General features: G+C 33.0%; 1 protein-coding gene across 1 annotated transcript in view; it reads right to left on the bottom strand.

Moving 5' to 3' along the window:
* Positions 1-278: 278 nt before the first annotated feature.
* LOC149795277 (uncharacterized) overlaps positions 279-20,103 on the bottom strand; it is a 45,622-nt gene continuing 25,797 nt past the window's right edge. Inside the window, exon 3 of the mRNA XM_089963773.1 lies at positions 279-460. Within this exon, the coding sequence (XP_089819899.1) occupies positions 279-460 (182 nt within the window). The remainder of the gene's footprint in view (positions 461-20,103) is intronic.

The raw sequence follows: 20,103 nt of genomic DNA on the forward strand, positions 1-20,103 counted from the left end.
GAATAATTATGTGATTTCACGAAAGAATGATGCGTTTTACTCAAATAGTACAACTGTGGTATTTTAATATTATAGTAAAAATGCATTTATTAAAATTGTGAAAATGATGAAAACAAAGTGACAGATGTACAAAATATCTTCACAGTACGAAAGTTGATGAGTCGCCAAAGAAAAGCTCGTCCCGGGAAAACTACTGCGTAAGCAAAGTTAAGAGTACCTATGATAGACTGCAACTCCTTGAGAACAAGTTTACTTCGAGCCAGATGTAAACGTATTCATTACATTTCTCTAGTTTGCCTGTGGGAAGGCAAACCTCCATTCTTACGGAATCCACTTCGTATCCGATGAATGTCATGGTTATTGAAGGGGCAAGTGTTTAACCCGCAGCCATAGGAACGCCGATGTCGGCACATAGTCAGGAAGCGATTGAGTTTATGCTGGCATTGGACACGAATTGCATCTAGAAAAAAACATTGCACAAAATATGTGTCATGTATTTTATAGATAATTTTGTGTTTCCTATCCGTTGAAGAGAATTGCTAAAGGTCGCAAATATATGTCAGCTAGAACTACAACACATTGGTAAGTATTTGTCAAAATAGTACATGTTCCGCCAAAAAGGCTAAATCAATGATATTGCATGAGACAAAAATGAAGAATGCGTAAAACGTAAGGACCCAACTGTTAAACACACATACCACTGTTACGGAATCAACTGGTAATAATACAACCCAGTGGTACGGAACTAATTGGTAAACACACAGGCCAGTGATACGAAATAATTAGTTACAGAAAGATCGATCATAGTCGGGAACTGCGGTATCAAACTCTTCTTCTTACACTATTGAAAGAACTTCTGGGAAACCAATGGAAGGCAAGGGAGAAATATATCGGTTTGTACCGCACAACCTGAGTAGAGTGGTAAACTTATGGTAGAAACCTTTTATTTTTTTAATTTTTCTTAGATCCCTGCTAGTTTATAATTTCCTCTGCACAAATCTAAATAATTCAGTGCCCCTTGTCTCAATATAGGTTTAGTCCGATAGAGCTCTGATTTTTCTCACCTCTTTTTTGATATTTGCAGTTATGTCGAGGTTAATGATTGTACATGGTTAATCTGGTGTTGAACGCCGATGTTCAATCCATATTTCTGCATTAAACATGCAAACTGGTTATATAATTTCATCGATATAGACCCAATGCACGAAAAAGAAGTTATATAAATCACAGTGTGCTTTAAATTTCATCAAGGCAGTATAAATACTTGGAAAATGTGAAATTTTGAAATGTAATAAAAAGAAAAACATATTTTTTTTTTTTGTGTTTTGTAACGGTGAAAGGAATTTCAGTTTGACAGCCTCAACATATGTCTTTTATGGATCAAACACACCTTTTATTCGACTAGGAACATACAATACTGTTGTTGGATATGTGTACTGAAGCCTGCATTTCCGAAAAGGTATGCTATTTATCTTTTACGACATAAAAACATAATTTATAACTTTAATAAGCCCGATTTCTGAACACAATATCCAGTATTGATTTAAGAGATGCCGCGTGGTTAATTCACATAACTTCCAAATCTCGTAGTCTACTTATTCGAGTCTCCAAGATGGTAATTTAGGTTGCGCTGTGGACTTGCTAAAGAGACGATATGTTTAAATTATTAATAAGAAAAAGCTAAATAATATATTAATAGATTTCAGACAGGTATGTATCGACACAAAGTTACTTATGCATGTTAGCTTCTATGTAAAGGAACTAGCGTATACTTTTGGCGCGTGGTATCGAGTAATTATATGATTTCAATAGGATGCTATGTTATCTCCCATTCCAAATTAACTCTCGACAAGTCTCACACAGGACGGGAATGGTCTGAGGAAACTTGGGCAATTATAAATGAACACAAATATGAAACCAAATGCTGAAATGAAGATAATAAACACCATTTTAATCAATATATCACTAATATTGAAATAACCTGACATATATATGTTTTATGAGAATCGACACCATGCACATCAAAATAATGCGAACGTCATAGGAGTGTTTGAATCATAAAATGGTTTCATGAGATTCAAATAACTCTTGATATCTTTTGTGTGATTCTGTTCATTTAGAATTGGTTCATACAAAAATCTGATGGTATGAGATGTTATTGACTCAGGTATTTGGTATAAAATATGATCACTAGTTATAATAAAATATTGTCACGTATTGGCTACTAAGTTTGCATGAATAGGTACACATTTTTGTAATTAGTCCCTTCAGAAATAGGCATAATGTACGACTTTTAATGTTATTGAATAATTAGACGCAAAATGTATTAAAGATAGTTAACATAATGGTAAAGTTTCAGCCAAAAATCTTAAGAAATTTGTACTGTGTCACTGAATCAAAGAAGTCCTTATATTCGATAAGAAGGAATAAGTTTCGTGAAAAAGACGATAATATCTGAACAAACATTCTTAACCAACGTTTACTTCTCTAGAAATATGCCAGTATTAATTCATGTTGATCATCATTTTCCTTTCCCTCTGCAGTACGAACGGTTAATGGAGAAGAGAGGTGTTCACATATCCCATTTCTGCATGTCTTTGAAAAATTGACCCTATATTTTGGTAGCAATATTTAGGATTCTCTTCCTGTTTAGTATTTTATTGTTTTCAACATTTTTTTAACATATGGTTGGTGAATGAGTAATGTTTCCTACAATATTTCAAAGTATCAATGCCGGAAGCTAGTTGGGATAAAACGTTTGCCAAGATTGACATTAATTTTAAGATTCATAGTTAAGTAATTGTCGACGTCAGCATGATCTATTGTGGTGTACTGTGTTTCTTGTTGTCATGGCAAGGGACTGAATACTTATTACTGGCAATTAAGTTTCCTCCTTCTCTTTTGATTTATAACATATGTATCCCATTTTCCTTCTAAAAGGCAACTTACTGTTTAGTCTATGACTGGTGCTTATTTTGTTCATTCGGTCGTTCCTCTTTGCCCACTGCTCTGATATTCTTGTAATATTTGTGCTTTCCTGTCAGCAAGCAAAACGTATTAGCTAAAATCAATGCATACGCATTGAATTGGTTTTGTCAATGAGATTAAAAATAGGAAGTTTACTATAAAACTGTTGTTTGATTTCACTTTTGTATTATTTAGATTTTGTTCCTTTTATAGACTTTGTCGATGTCGATATACATCATGCTGGTTATGACCAGATGTTGGCTGTTACTTTACTAATATTCTTGGTATTCTCACAACCGCACGTAGAACCGGACACGAATTTAAGTACAGCTGGTGAGTTATTACTCATGTGGGATTAGCTACAACTGTGGTGCCTATTTATTAATCGCTCTCTCTATCTATCAGTCCACCTATTCCTGAATGTACGTATATATGCATGCATGTATTTATGTCATCTGTTTGGTACTAAATTTGCTGTCTGATTGCTACATATAATTTGAGGACTATAAAGCTTTCAGCTTTCTGGATGAAAAAAAAATCATTAGAAACTAAGGAGTGTAACTATATTTGCTAACACACATCATGTAGATGGAGGTATGGTGTCAATAATATGCAGCAACATGCATTACTATTTTGTGTTGCATAACTCGTCTAATTTGCCAAATAATATACAAAGAGATATTTCTTATATTTGTATTCATTTCATTGGAGAGATCGCCAGTTTATGACGATCCTGCTTACAACGGATTTGATTGTTTTTCTGAGAAATAGAAAGAATGAAACCTATATACCAAAAAGCTGCTACGATCCTTGCGGAACATTTGAATTCTCGGTGAAATGATTTCCTTGCTTTCATACCTGATACTTTGGAAAATATTTTAAATGCCGATGACATGTATGATGGCGATAATTTCTCTCTACAACGTAATACAATAGACAACTAAACTCACAACAATTTTATTTTGGCTTTAACAGAAAGGTGCAATTTGTTTAATAGGTACGTACATAATAGGAGGTTTTTCATCTATAAGGATGTGAATGTAATATGCATTGCAGATAATGGCTTCAGCTTAGTGGATTATCTTATACACAATGTGGAATTTCCGTTTATTTAATATTTGGCTATTAGTAACAGAGACTAATCCTCCCATGTTTCAATCTGATGTAGACTGATACTTGCCGATAAATTAAATAATTACAGTTAAATAATCAGATTTCAAGTGATTATATATATATATTATGAATATGTAAGTGAAGGTGGCTTTAGCGAAGTGTTGGAAGACAATAACGAAGAAAAAGATTGGCAATTATTCCGATATATAAAGACACATGGGGAACCTTTTACACAACCTTTGAGCAAACATTTGTTGCACAGGTCGAAGATTTAACTCATTTACAACGTTTGAAAATCAACGAATATCAAAGATTGTTCAAGCAGTTTGGGTCTTTATATAAGGAACTTTGTGTTGAAATACAGACACCGAAGTTCCCCGATTTACCATAAGGATTACACCCCCTATGGTGGGATAACAATTTGACAATATTAAAGAGGAGAATGTTCAACATTTAAAAACAATAGAAAAGTTTAAACCAAATTATTTATCTAGAAAAATAGCTTACAGTAGAAACTCGTCTGAAGATTGTGCCAATTTAAACACTTATTATATGAAATGTCAATAAGAAATAAACTTGTTCAATCAAAAAATGTAAGAAAATCTAAAGAAACAAAGATTGACAGGTTTGATTTTTTTTTCCCTATTTATGTAAACAGAGATGAGCATAGGAATAACGAGAACGGAACTGCAAGAAACGAGAATGAAATTTTTTTATTGTATAAAACAATTGCAAATCTAAACAATTTTGATAGCGTTCTCTCTTTGAAATTAAATTCTAAGTCCCGAAAAGATTCTATACATTTGCTACCAGTTAATTTCACCAAGCGTTGTTTCATTTCATATTGTGATTTTTTAATTAGATCATTGAAATGGGACGGTTTCCTCAGGAGAGATCTAAAAGTATTAGTAGTCCGATAGAGAAGGATGGGAATATGAATGACTCATTCAGTTGGAGGGGAATTTATCTAATAATTGCACTCTGAAAGGAGCCTTTGTCTGGCTTTCGAAAACAATTCAGTACTCTTGATAATATATTCAGTTTGCATCATGTTGCTCAGAAGTATAAATGCAAATCTGGCGGTATGTTTTATTTAATATTGTTCGATTTTTCAACACAATAAACTCTGGATTTCTCTTCTACAGAAGGATATTAATGTAAATAATTTACAAGGATAAACATATACATTTTTGTTCGAAATCCTATTAACAAACACCAACAGAGACTAACAAAGATATTTTAATTACAGTGTGGGAACAAAATAATAGTGTTCTGAGCCCAACTCTTTTTTTCTTCTTATTGATGATTTTGTTCAAAAGTTATGAACTAAGTGTGATAGTAGCATTTTATCACAAAGAATACACCATAGTTCTTTGCCTTATTGTATGCAGATGAAGTGGCTAATAATGCTAAAACTGTGCGGTTATTACAACAAATTAATGCCACTGTTGGATTCTGTGTTGAAACAGAAATGGAAATTAACATATCGAAAAACAAAATAATTGTCTTTCGAAATGGTGGCTTATTGAGAAATTATTAGCGTTGGTATTATAGGAGCAAACATATTCAAAGAAGTACTATTTTATAAATATGTGGGCTTGCATTTTACACTTAGGTTGAGCTGGACTAAGGCAAACAGATTAGGTTGGTATCACAAGCGTTGAAAGCAGTATCTCAAATTATTAGGTATACATGAATATTTGGGAGATTACATGTACATGATATATTTAAACTATTTGATGCTATGGTGAAACCAATATTTTGTTACGATTCTGAGACATGGGGGTATGAATATATGCCAGAAATGGAATTCAAAACGAATTTCTGTACATGATATCTTAACGTACAAATAATATGATTGATTATGTTAGTCTTGATGAATATAGACGATTCGCACTGAGTACAACTCTTATGATATGTTCAGATGTATAACATTATAAACATGCCAAGAAAGTTTCAAGTGTTATATTGTGTTAAGATAAACTGTATGATGCCGGCAAAAGCACATAGGCTAGTAGATTTAAGAATGTTTTCGGTTATGCATGGCTAGGGAAATGCACACTTTTCTATCTATGTTCAGACAACGTTTATTTTATTGCTCATTACATATCTGGTTTAGTCAAATAGGCTATTCTGCAAATACAAATATTATAGTCAGCATAAATGGTTATTGTAGACTGAAATTCTTTTAACATTAGATCTACCTTTAATGTTGACAAAAATATTTGCATCTTTTCGATATTCTGAACATGATTTAATGATTGAAAGAGAAAGGCACTCTAACATGGAACGATATCAAATAGATTTCAAGCTATGTTTTCAAGACTATATAAAGTGTAAAGAAGATGATTATGAGTTTGTATTTATAAGTATTTCATATGCCAGTTAAAGACGGACATTTCTCGACGAGATGTATTATATCAAGCCTTAAGTGGATATATCTACAAATTCTAATGTCAGTTCGGAAAATATTGCGATCTTTAATGTTTTATTTTTTTATTTTGCTTTTCAAATTTAGCGATGAGCCGTTAAACTTTATTAATATGAACTCATACACAAGAATATTCTACTATTCTTTTACGGGGAACTGATGATTGTACTTTTTTAATATGTCATGTATTATCGCCTGGAAGCCTATTTTACTGAATAAACGTTCTGTTCTCTTCTGCATTAGGTTCGGAATTTTAGTGTTCTTTTAGTTTTGGTGATCATTGTATTACTTTCATACGCCTGACTTGTTCATCTCCGCCAAATTTCTCGTCAGTTAGGGATTTTTAGTATTGCTTTTAGTCTAAAACATATTTTTATATTGTATTTCGTATTTGTGTTCATCACATCCATGTTTTAGCACAGTTTAAGAATCTTCATATTATAATTAGATACTTAGGTCAACAGTCAAAGCCTGCTTCAATCTTAACCCAGCCGGTAAAAGCCACTGTTCGTAATTCCCTTAACTATTAAATGTATATTGTCGGACATTAAATTTACTATCCTTCATTTTATTATTCTGATATAGTCAAAAAACTTTACGAATCTAGAAACATAATGAATGTAATTGACTAGCATAATTGATGCTTTTGTAAAAGAACAAATGCAATTGGAAAAATAAAAAGATCAAATTAAATTGGAGAAAAAGAAAACAAATGAAATTGGAGAAGAAAAACGAACAAATAAAGTTACAATTTGAGAAAAAGGAGAGATAGACAGGATAAAGAGAATGAAAAACAAATACATTCACAAGCAGAAGAAAATGAAAGAACGACAAATAAAATTACAAAAAGAACAAATTCAAAAGGAAGAGAGAGAGAGAGAGAGAGAGAGAGAGAGAGAGAGAGAGAGAGAGAGAGAAAGAGAGAGAGAAATGCAAATGCAACGAGAGGAGGAAGAGAGGCATTATCAATTTAGAATGAAGGAAATGGAACTGACAAGCGGAAAGCACATTCATACTTCAAATACAAATTTAAGTTTTGATCTTGCAAAGAATATTGAATTAGTGTCCCCTTTCAGAGATAAAGAAGTAGGCAAATATGTTCCTTATTTTGAAAAAGTTACTAAAAGTTTTAATAGGCCAAGGGAATATTAAACTCAGTTATTACAATATGTATTCACTGGTAAAGCTAATGATATTTACCGTTCACTGTCAGTTAAACAAAGTGGTGACTATGATACGGTTAAAGAATGCATCTTAAGGGGGTAGGAGTTAGTCCCTGAAGCTTATCGGAAATAGTTCAGAAACTATAGAAAAGAAGCTGGACAAACTCATGTCGAAGTTGCCAGCGAAAAACAGCAATTATTTGATAGATGGTGCTTAGCCAAGACAGTTGAACGAGATTATGAAATTCTCAACTTGCATTACTTGAAGATTTCAAAAACTATGTCCATAGTGACATTAAGTCTTATATAGACGAGAGTCAGGTTAAAATCTTGGAAAATGCTGCTATTGCTGGTGACGAGTATACTTTAACTCATAAATTTCCTTTTGTAAATAATACTTCTACTCAAAAGCTTCTGGCAGAAAAGTATTTCAGCCCAATAAAATCCCTTCTAAAACTCAAAAATGGCACAACTTCTAAAACTCAAGAGTCTGATAAGCTTTATTCAAGATCATTGTCTTTTCCTACGTGTACATATTGCAAGAAGAAAGGAAACGTTATTTCTGATTGCTACAAATTGAAAAATATACATCAGAATCAAGACAGGCATATTCCAAATGTTCTTATTTCTAAGGGGTCAAGGTCACGGTCATATATTGAAAGCAATACCTTTCATAGGTCTAATAAACCCTAATTTGATTGGAGAGAATTATGGAGAATTATGAACCATTCATAGGGTTCTGTATCATTCGTTGGTGATTATGCCAATCCAAACATTGTGATTATTTTAAAGGACATAAGAGCTTCTCAAAGTTTTTACTGTCAGTACTTTGCCTTTTTCTGAGAAGTCTTCTTCTAATGAGAGTATTATATTTTAGGGGGTATCGTGCTGCTTTGTTAATGTTCCTCTCCATTGTGTACGTTTGTCATCGGACTTAGTCTCATGACACGTGACAGTCGGAACACTCTATTGTATACCCTTTGAGGGCATTCATTTATTACTATGCAATGGCCTTGCTGGAGACAAGGTTGTGCCAAATCCATTTGTAACTGACAAGCCATGCGTGGATCAGAAATTCGATCCAGTCGAAAAAGAATTCCCTGATTTATTTCCGGCTTATGCAGTTACCAGAGCTATGACAAAGAAAGCTATTGAGAATGATGTACATAAGGCAAGTATTCCTTTAGCTGACACACGTATTGGCCAGGCGTTTCATGTGTTTACTTTCACTCCTTGTTTGGATCAATCAGAAGGTATTGATCATATTTTAACGACTCATTATCTTTGTTCTAATCATGGCGATTAACGACAATTACTTGTTATTGAACAGGAACAATATCCTGAGATCTATTTGTTTCAAAGGACCATTAATGCAAATGGTGCTACTGAAGTTCGTGTCTGTTATTTTTTGTTATTAAAAATGGAATTCTAATGAGAAAACTGAGACCTCCCGAGGTACCTGCTGATGACGAATGGTCAGTGGATTATCAAATTGTAGTTCCAAAACCTTACAGACATGAAATACTTAGTCTGGCCCATGAAGCTCCTTTGGCTGGACATTTTGGAATCAATAAGACTTATCACAAGATATCAGCTCACTTATATTGGCCAAAAATCAAAAGTGATGTTAGTAAATACTGTAAATCTTGACATACCTGTGAAATGGTAGGAAAATCAATTCAGAAAATTCCCAAGGCTCATCTACAGCCTATTCCTGCCTTTGACTAACCATTCAGTAGAATTATGGTAGACTTTGTTGGTCCCTTACCTAAGACCAAGTGAGGTAACCAGTACCTGTTGACCATTATGTGTGTGTCAACGATGTTTCCAGAGGCAATTCCCTTGAGGAATATAAAATCTAAAACAATAGTAAAATTTTGATAAAGATTTTTAATCAATTTGGCCTTCCAAATTCTATCCAATAGGATCAAGGATCACATTTAAAGTATAGAACTTTCCAGCCTATTATGCTTGCATGTGGCATTCAGCAATTAATGTCAAAAGTGAAATTCAGGTTTGAAAGAACTAAAATGGAGAGAACATTTGAGTTTGGTAATAAAGGAGTTTGTCCTCTTGCTCATTCTTCAAATTATTCTTCAGATTAGATTTTACTGCCCTTACAAAGTTAAGAAGAAAATGAATGAGTTAATTTATAATAATAGTGCTCCTGGGATCTAAGTAAATTATAGGAGTACCAGAATATTGAATGAGATAAGCAGGTTATCATACAATTTGTACCTGTCCCACTCAGTGAAGATTTATGTGAAGGAATATCATCGAATTATACCGATACTGGAGTGACAAATCTTCGGAATTTAGAAATTATGAAAGAACTGGACCAGAAACATTGCATTTGCGAGAGCAAGAAAGAAATGAACATATACAGTTATTCTTTGAATATGAGCATGTACTTGAATATGAGCATGTATTTCTAGTTGATCTTACAAGAGCGAAAATTGATGATAAGATCGGAAATGCTAAGTTTGACCTTCTGAAAGGATTTTGGCAAATTCCACTAACGGAAATAGCAAAACAAATTTCAGCACTCGTGACTCCAGATGGACTTTGCCAATATAAATTATGCCGTTTGGGATGAAAGGGTCGCCAAGTACATTTCATTGCCTCATGAATATGGATACCTCTGGTTTAGACAATAGTGTAATTTACTTTTTTGGGGGGAGGGGGGCACGAGACAGATGCCCTAGTCTATTTTCAATCAAAAAAGTGTTTATTTGTTTATGTGTGTCCCCCTCAGTTGTGTTGTTTGTTCTATTAAAAAAGAATATATATCCAAAAATGTTATACATATGAATTTTTAATGGGGTGTTGATTTTCTCCCTAGTGTTATCTGTTGGGTTGTTCGTCGGAGCCGGGTTTTATTTACCATGCTCAAAGTCCCTTCCCTAGAAAGTTTTTGTGACCTTTGCTAGAGGTCTCCTAGGTCCCAGTGTTTGTTATGTGTGTTAGTGCTATATCGTGTGCACTGCTATATTTTCTGTCTGCTTGGTACATCAAAATTATATCAATATTCTCCCAGTTGTCTTATGTTATGTATTTTGGACTAATATGACCTATCATTTTTTGTATTTTTTTATTTAAGATATTTTAGAATGATTATGTTCTTCAAATTGGAATTTTGGCGAACGGAACGGTGTATTACCGTGGAAGTTTGAAAAAAGACCTATAAATGAGTGATTATATGTGTCTTTCCTCGCATTAAAAATAAATATAGAATGAGGTAGGCCGTGCTCAAGTCAGGGTCTACCCTTCTTTATTTAAATCCGTATTTCTTGTGCCTGGAGTTTGGCCATCTCTTAATTATTTACCTATGTCCTAAAGACAATTACAAAAGTGTTTATAAGATCGTAAATATTTATGGAGGAGAGACAATGCAGTACGGGAGCTGTATAGTTGGATGGAAGAGGTCAGAAATGGTTTTCAATCCTATGTATTGCCTACTGTTCCATGTGTTTATGTATTATCTGTTTATGTTCTATGTGGGGTGTGTTTTCCAAGACTCTTTCATAGGCTTGTTCACTTTGCGTAGCGCCATGTGACGATGGACGTCATTGCCTTGTACTTTGCCCAGATAGGGTCCCTGTTCCTTCTATTATTTCCTTTTTGTTCTATTTAAATGAATTTTGTTATATCCATGGGATTCGAAAGGGTTTGAACCAGAGGATGAGTTGAGGGCTCTGACCCGCGTTCTGGCGGTAGCACCCTCTCATGGTTGGCAATAAAAAATCCCACTCCCCATCCCCATTCTCATCACCTCTCGTTCCTCCAATGGGCGACATAATGACTTCAAAAAAGTATGATTTATTATGCTTATTCTATTTTAATTATAGAAATCTGTATATAATATTAAGAATGTATATTATATAGTTAAATTTGTTTTATCTCCCTATAACTATGATTTGCCCCCAAGGCCCTCACTGTACCAACAATATAGTCAGTTATTTTATATAATGTTCTTTTTTCTGTTAAGATTCCAGTCTAGATAAAGTAATTTCTCCCTCTTGTAATTGTCTTTTTTTAAATACAGATTTCAGTTATAATTCCTAATCTTTCGTCCTTTCTCTTTTCACATTGTGTTATTGTATGTAGTTTGCTGAAAGCAGTCTTTTAACACAGTGGACATTTTGGCGATGCTCTGACCATGTGCCGTCTAACTTCTACCTTTGCTTTCAACCATGCATCATGCATTTATTTGAAGCAGAGGCTTTGTATTATTAGGGAGCCTAGTATAGTCCAGTGCCCCCATGCTCTGTCCTAATTTATCCAAAGTTTTCTTGTTCCACCTTACATCTTATTATTTTATTATTTCTTCTCTAATCCATTTATATGTTAATCTTTCCTCTTGTTCCCATAATTATTTTACGACCCTTTATTTTACCAGCATAAGTTTTATATATCGAAACTTTTTTGAACTTCTAGTTTTTCATCAATTTATTATTTTTATAGATATCCTCCCTATTCCTCAATGTAAAACCGAACCAGTATATGTAAAGGTGATATCGATTTTGATATTACTTTTTAAAATCTGTTTAAAATATTTAGTACATTTTAGTAGTATGGGACTGGGTAAGGCTAGTCCTCCCCTTTTCTTTGCTCTATAAAGCGTTTCTTTATTAATATAATGTGTCTTATAGACCCATATAACATTTATTATTTCATTATCCATTTTATGTAAATTTATGCTTCCTATATCTATAGTTTAAGAACTTAGCTTATTTTGGCATACATATACGTTTTTGCCACTTGAGTCCGCTCCATTAGGCAGAGTGGCATAAGTGCCCAGATTTTCACATATTTGTTGTTTATTTTATTTTTCATTTTTTGCAGTTTTCTTGTTCCACTCCTCTCCCAAAAAAAGATTCCTAATGCTTTTACCCGTTCCTTGATAAGATGTTGGGTAATCCAGTGTGATTCACCTACCAGTTATCTTTTTTTAGTATTTCAGTTTTTTCATGGTTAATTCTAGACCCTGATGCTTTACCAAAATTTTCAAATTCATTTTTGAGGTGTTTAAAGGAGTTTTGGTCTCTTATAAAATTAGTGCAGTCATCAGCGTGTTGGGGCATTTTTATTTCATCATTTATATATTTGAGACTTTAATTCCTCCTATGTTCTTATTCAGTCTTATTTTAAAGCTAATAATTTCTATTAATATTAAGTATAATATCTTAGATAGTGGGCACCTTTGCCTCACCGATCTTGTGATATCAAATTTCTCAGTGCTTGCCCCATTTACCTGTATTTTTGCAGTGATGTTATTATAAAGGATGTTAGTCCATTTATGGAAATTAATTCCAAAACCGAATTTTTCTAGTACTTTTTGTACATAGTTACGTTCCAATCTGTGAAAAGCTTTTTCTTGATCACATAGTACCATGGCACTTTATTGACCTGTCTCTTGCAAGTAATCAATAACTGTCCTTATACTTATTGTATTATTTTGCCCCCCACCCCCCCCCCGTATGAGTACAATTGATGATTTTGTCCATTCCACTCTTCGCTCTATCTCCTAATATTCTACTTAACATTTTATGATCTGTATTTAGGAGGAAGATGGGCCTCCGGTTTTTTAAGTCTTCCAACTCTCCTGTTCTCCTTATATATTAAAGTAATGGTTCCCTCCCTTATTGATTCTGTTATGTGATCATTTCTTAGCAATATATTATTATGCAAACATATAAGAATGGGTAACAACTGACTTTGGAATTATTGATAAAATTCCGCGGTGAGCCCATCTCCACCTGTGGATTTCTTTTTTGCTAATCTACTTATTGTCTTTGTAATTTCATTTGTAGAGATGAAGTCATCATAGAAGATTTTATGTTTTGAGGAAACCATTTCGCATGTTATTCCATCTAGGTAGTTGTCCATAATTTCTGGTTCAATTTCTTGTGATTTATATAAATTGCTGTAGTATTTCCTGTTGTAGTTTAGTACTTCTTTTTTACCCGATACTACTGTCTCTCCTTCCCTGAATTTTTCTATTTATTTTTCTCCCCCTCTCCTTATTTCATCTCTTTTATATAAACCCTCTGCTTTTCTATAGATTGCTGTAAATTTTCCGGCCATAATTTCTCTCCTTTGTTTTTCTTCTTCTAATATTAGTTTTATCTTTTAGATTTTGTACGTCATTTCATGTGTTGTTTTTCTCCATATGTCTTTTAAGTGCTTTTTTTCCGTTTTTTTGTTTTTCCCTTCTAATGGTCGAAAAATTAATGGCTGGTTTCTTAAATATATATGTTAGAGTGTCACATTCTTTTATAATGTCCCTATTTCCTTTATTAGTAAAATTACTAAATCGCTAATTTAATTTTTTCAATAAATTCATTCTCTTCCAAAATGTTGTTATCTAACTCCAATGAACCTTTCCCACTTCTGTTTGTGTTTTATTTTCATTTTTAGATTAAACAATTTGTGGTTTGACACTTTAGTATTTATAATTCCTGCATTTGTATAAACATTTATATCTTAGTTTTGTACAGTAAAATTTGTCTAATCTACTTCCCTTATTTCTATTGTATTGATACGTGAAGTCTTTCTTAGTAGATTTAGTTTCCTATATATGTCAGTTAGTTTACGCTTATTCATAATATTTTCCATTTGTGGTTTAAATCTAATATCAGTCGGTGTTAGTTTCCCTACCCTGTCAACTTCATCTCCCACCCAGATAAAATTTTCCCCTAAAACATTTTCCATTGAAATTTTTCCAAATATTTAAATAGGTTATCTATATAATTGTGTGTGGTATTTTTTATTTGCCGTTATGTATATGTTTATAACGTGGAAATTTTCATTTTTTATATATATCATTTTACCTGAAAAATTATTTCCTTCCTCTATTCTCTCTCAGTTGATTCCTTTATTTTGCTTTTAATTAAAGTTGCTACCCCTTCTTGAATCTTCTCCTTTGAAATCATTTATAATTATGACCCCATTTAATGTATCTTCTCAAAAGGCTGTTAGTTCTTTTGTTAATTGGTTATGTGTTTCCTGTAAAAATAAAATATCATAGTTTCTTTGATCACTTAGTTTGGCTATTTTTTTCTCCCTATTTGCTCCATTTCAGTTTCTTGAATCCAAACGGAAGATTTTCCCCTCCATTTATTGCATATCCTCCAGGTTGTCACGTTCTATCTTATTTTATATTCTTATTTGGATTTCTAAAAACTTATATACCAAGAATACTTTTTGGGGACCTATTATTGAGTGTTTTTTGGGGGAACTGGTACCCCTCCTGTATCTTCATGTGTGTTGTTTTCTTCAGTTTCCGCACGTTTAGATTCTATTTCGTCTGTAATTTCGTCATCCTCTTCATTTCCACTATCTGTCTCGTGTTCGTTGTCCATTTCGTCATTGTCTTCGTCTCCGTCGGTACCTTCGTCCTTCTCTAGTCTCTATTTTTGTGGTGTAGGATTTGTGCAATATTCTTGTCGTGTGCTGTCTGAGGGTATCTATCTATATATTTTGTGTTCTCAGTCTGTTAGAAACTTGATTCCGATACGGATTGGTTGATCTTTTTTTTTTTATTCGAATCTTGGCTCTTTGGTGTTGAGGTTAATGGTGTTTCCGATAAAGGCTTAATACTTAATGATTCCATTGTCTGGCTTCCAACTTGTTCTTTTGAGGTTTCTTTTTCTAGCAGTAGTGCAAATCTGTTTTGGAGGGCAATTTTCCCTCCTTTGAGAGGTGTAGGGGCCTTCCCTGTTTTTATTTGGGCTGAGGTACTCTCTCCACTGCAATACACTTTGGGAGCTTTCATCTCCTGTAATTTCTGTCATATCTATGTCTGGCATTTGTGTTCATGGGTTTTCTCCAATTAAACATTTGATTCTCCTTCTCCCTGTGTTTTCTCGGGGAGGTTTTGTGTCTCACTTTCTTTCCTACATTGATTTATGAGTTGCCACAATTAAGTTTGAACATTTGTTTGTGCTTCTTGTTTCTCTTGTTCCAAGTTTTGTGGGTCATTTGCTACCTTACTGGCATAGGTAGGTGCCGCTATTGAGCTTTTGCAGTTTTTGGGCTCATGTCCCACCTGCTAGCATATTGGGCACAATTTGTCATGTTGACACCCTCTGTACCATGTACTGAGTAAAAAACCCATTACATAGAAGAAGGTAGGGATCTATTTCGCATCTTCCTTTAGAAGAGTTTTTATCCAAATACCAGATTTCATGGCTCTAAAACCCCATACTGTCGCGATTTATGTTGCCTTGACCGTTGTTGTAATTGTATGCTCTATTTTGGCAACTATTTCCTTACTGCCTATTTGCAAGGGCAGGCCTGTGATGTGTATGTGAATCACTTCACTATTGGTTCCGTTTTACTAACTTTTGCCTTTATTCCTATCATTTCAATACTTGAGTCACTATTTTTAGGGTATAGAACGTACTTGTTCTTTCCTGCATTTTGAAGCCCTTCTACATCATCAATAGGAATGTCTAATGCTTTCAGTGCCATTAAAAGTTCTGATTGTCTGCGGCAACTTTGAATGGACCCAAAGTCAATTGTTTGGCAACCCTTAGGGTAAAGGGCAAGCAATATCTGACTTACTCTACTCCTCTCTAGCTTTGTGTTGAAATAGGTACTCAGCTTTGTTCCACTTGTTTGAATGGGACCCTGGTCGGTGATTAGAAACTCATTATCCATTCTAGAGTGAGTATTATTCACTGTAGTATATTGTGAGTGCGCATGGTCTCACACCACTAATCCTATGCTGAGAACACACTAGGTTTCAAAAAACACATAAAAAACATTGGTAACGACCTTCAAGAAAAATGTCTGCATAACGTTTTGCACAAAAAAATTAAATGTAGGAAAACAAAGCAATATAAAAAGTGAAAACGAAACAAACAATTAAATTGAAAATAAAAATATGAAAAATTAAAGGTGTGAAAGGTGGAAATGTAAGATGCAAGATATTGCTGAAAAACAGCATATGCTACCTCTTGAAGTATGAGTTTTATTCCATTAATCCATTCACTTTTCGCTGAAGACAAAACAACATACTTTACTTCTCAAGAAGGAGTATCAGAATGTAATTTACGAGCTCTTTCTAGCCTCGTGCTTAATTAGTCTGTGGTAAAAATAATGCTTTATAATATAAATCTTTCTTTTTCTTTATGGGGGAAGTGTTACGTAGATTTGATTTAATGTATATTTGATTTAATTTGTTTTTGATTTGATTCGATTGTCTGTGGGTTTTGTAATTCTTTTAAAAAGTTATATGTCAATGTTATGTACATTTGCTGACAGCGAATTTGATATTTTCCTGAAAATTCAGTTTGACCTGAATCTTTCTATAAATATCAAATGATAGAAACAGCTTTTTGCTATTTAGATTCAGATCCTGGCCTTGATTGAGATTTAAGTAAACAACTTTTTCTTGGAATGAAATGATTGGTTCTTATCAAAAACATACAGGGGCTACGTGATTTTGTTATGTAAACATGATTAGTTGATCCTCTATTTCACAATTAGGCATTTTCAAAATTGCGAAATACTTTGTATTAATAGTGATGTTTAGAGAGAGAGAGAGAGAGAGAGAGAGAGAGAGAGAGAGAGAGAGAGAGGTGAGAGAGAGGAGGGGGGGAGGGAGAAACGTCAGGATTTGGGGCTTTTATACATTTCATGTCAAGTTGTTTTCAGAAGACCAAGGACAAGGACCACCAAAACTTCAGTTCAATGATTTTCTGCTAAAGATTGTTTTCAAAAAATGTTCCAGAATATCGAAATATTTATCCTTAGAATGAAACTAATAATTTGTATCGTTTTTATACATTTAGTTCCGAGTTTTGATGCATGGACTACCATAAAATGTATTCTTATCCCATTAATTCTGATATCAATCAATCAACAAAATGCGAAATATGTTTTCGTCGTTATCACAATATTCTAATGATGATATAAACAACAGATCATTGAAACAATACAACATCTAAATCAAATAGAATCAAATTATTATTATATTAATAAAATTTTCATTTAAGGTGTAATTAACAAAGTTATTTTTTTCCTTGCCCAAGAAAACTACTTATCGGTTATTGTACAATAACGGAAGAAGAGTATAAATGGCCAGGTGAGTTTACATTTTTAGCCCTACAATTGAATAAAGAGGATCTAAAAAGATTTTGATGATGATTTTCTACAATTCGTCGAGTCATGGAGAAAAAGCACCACCTCCAGCTATTCTCAAATATAATAATGATCCGTACGGGGAAGGTCGTCGTATTTCATCGTGAGTCGTAAATATAACATCAACGATATTAGGTAATCTTGTATGTGATATTATTAAGGGCAGCTATCAAGGTGATCTTGAAAAATCCAGTCAGGCTCAGCAGGGATATATTTTATATACACTTACACCACAAGTACATCCTGGATATTTGATTGTACAAGAACCCATTAATCCGGACTTTCTGCGGTGTCCTAATCCGTTATTATCAATGATACATTTCAAACTTTCTGACGAGACCGGACACATTCTTGATCTGAGACAGGAAGTTTTGAATATGAATCTATATGTAAGCTCATAGATCTACACGATCGTGATTGATTTTCAATCCTGATTATTAATCGGGGGAATAAAATATATTATAACATAATTTATTTTTTACTCATTATCGTTCAGATTTCAGGTAAATGCTACTGAAAATAACAAACGTTTGTCACATTTTATAAACTGATGGGGTAAATATTACTCAAAATAACGAAAATCAGATTTTACATGCTACACAAAATTGTTAAAATCAATCAGACTTCATTAAATTGATGGGGTAAATAACATTCAAAATAATATAAAATCTCATCAAAAACAGAATAATAGAATAATACAAAATTTTATAATAATAACCGTAATAATAATAATAATAACAATAATAATAATAATATAATAATAATAATAATAATAATAATAATAATAATAATAATTTCACCTTTGACTTTGTCCAGAAACAAAAAGATATATTATAACATAATTTATTTTTACTGATGCTCGTCCTGATTTCAGTTAAATGGAACTCGAAATTGTGAAAATCAGTCAGATTTTCTAATTTGATGGGGAAAATACTACACGAAATATTGAAAATCAGTCAGATTTTATAATTTGATGGGGTAAATGGTACAAAAAATAATAATTATAGGACTAATTACATAATTTGATGGCGCAAATGACACTAAAAATGATAATTATAGGACTAATTTCATGATTTGTGAGGGTAACTGTTACTAACAATATTAATTATAGGACTAAATGAGAACAAATATTATAATCTGAATAAATAAATCTAAATCTGAAAAATATTATTATCAGAATAAATATTATAATCTGAATAATCATAATTTGTTTGGGAAAAATGATACTAAAATAATAATTATAGGTCTGAATCAGAACAAATATTGTTCTCAGAATAAAAATAAATTCATCAGAATGATATTATTATCAGAATAAAAAATCAATCAGTCAGAATACATCTTAATCAGTATAAATATTATAATCTGAAAAAAATATTATTAACAGAATAAATCTGAATCGGAATAAATATAATAATCAGAATAAATTTATAATCTGGCATTATTTAGTGTGAACATTTTTATAATCACAAGTAACTTTGTAATTGTTTTCATCAGAATCTGTTACCCCAGACAAACAATATACAAACAATCCCCCAGCATGTGTTTGATTAAGTCGTTCAACTATTGCCTGATCGCGATGAATTGCAATATGTCCTCGTCTGATTTTGACGTTTTTTCACCAGAGATGATACTGCACCAAGATATTCATTGCCAGGATCTACTTGTAGTAAATATGGCCATCGCAAGGGTCAAAAATGATAAATTCGTTAAAAGTACATACAATTTCAGTTGCTGCTTTAGTTGATAGTGGTCTGCTTCTTTATATCTGCTTGCAATATCAACGACAGTTAACACATTTGTATGTGCGTGACTGCGTGACTGACGTCTACTTGTTTTAATAGTATCGTGTGGTAAAAACAAATTCTCTGCTTGATGAACTTCATTTGGAGAGCTGACATCAACATTTGCATACTTAACTCGTTTAGGTGGTGGTAGATAAATTTCCCATATTGCCTTGTCATGCTCACCAATTTGCTGCAACAGAACGTGTGATATTTGGCGCATCAGCAAGTTTACTAATGACTGCTCTACCCATCCAATATCATCGTGGGCTATAATAAATCGAATCCATTATAATAATAATCGGTTGATTAATTACCGGCCTCTAGCATAAGTTTACTTTTCATCGCCGATTATACCAAGTGATTAGCTAATTATTCTCTGACAGAAGTTTTTATGGAATTGAACGAGTGAATCAACTTCACATCTGCAAAATGTCGTTGTTGTAAATCCTTATTTTCATACGCTACATCATGAACGTGACATGCTTGATCAGTAGCA

The sequence above is a fragment of the Sinohyriopsis cumingii genome, chromosome 7 (genome assembly GCF_028554795.1).
Source record: "Sinohyriopsis cumingii isolate HCF-2022 chromosome 7, ASM2855479v2, whole genome shotgun sequence".
Classification (NCBI taxonomy): Eukaryota; Metazoa; Mollusca; class Bivalvia; order Unionida; family Unionidae; genus Sinohyriopsis; species Sinohyriopsis cumingii.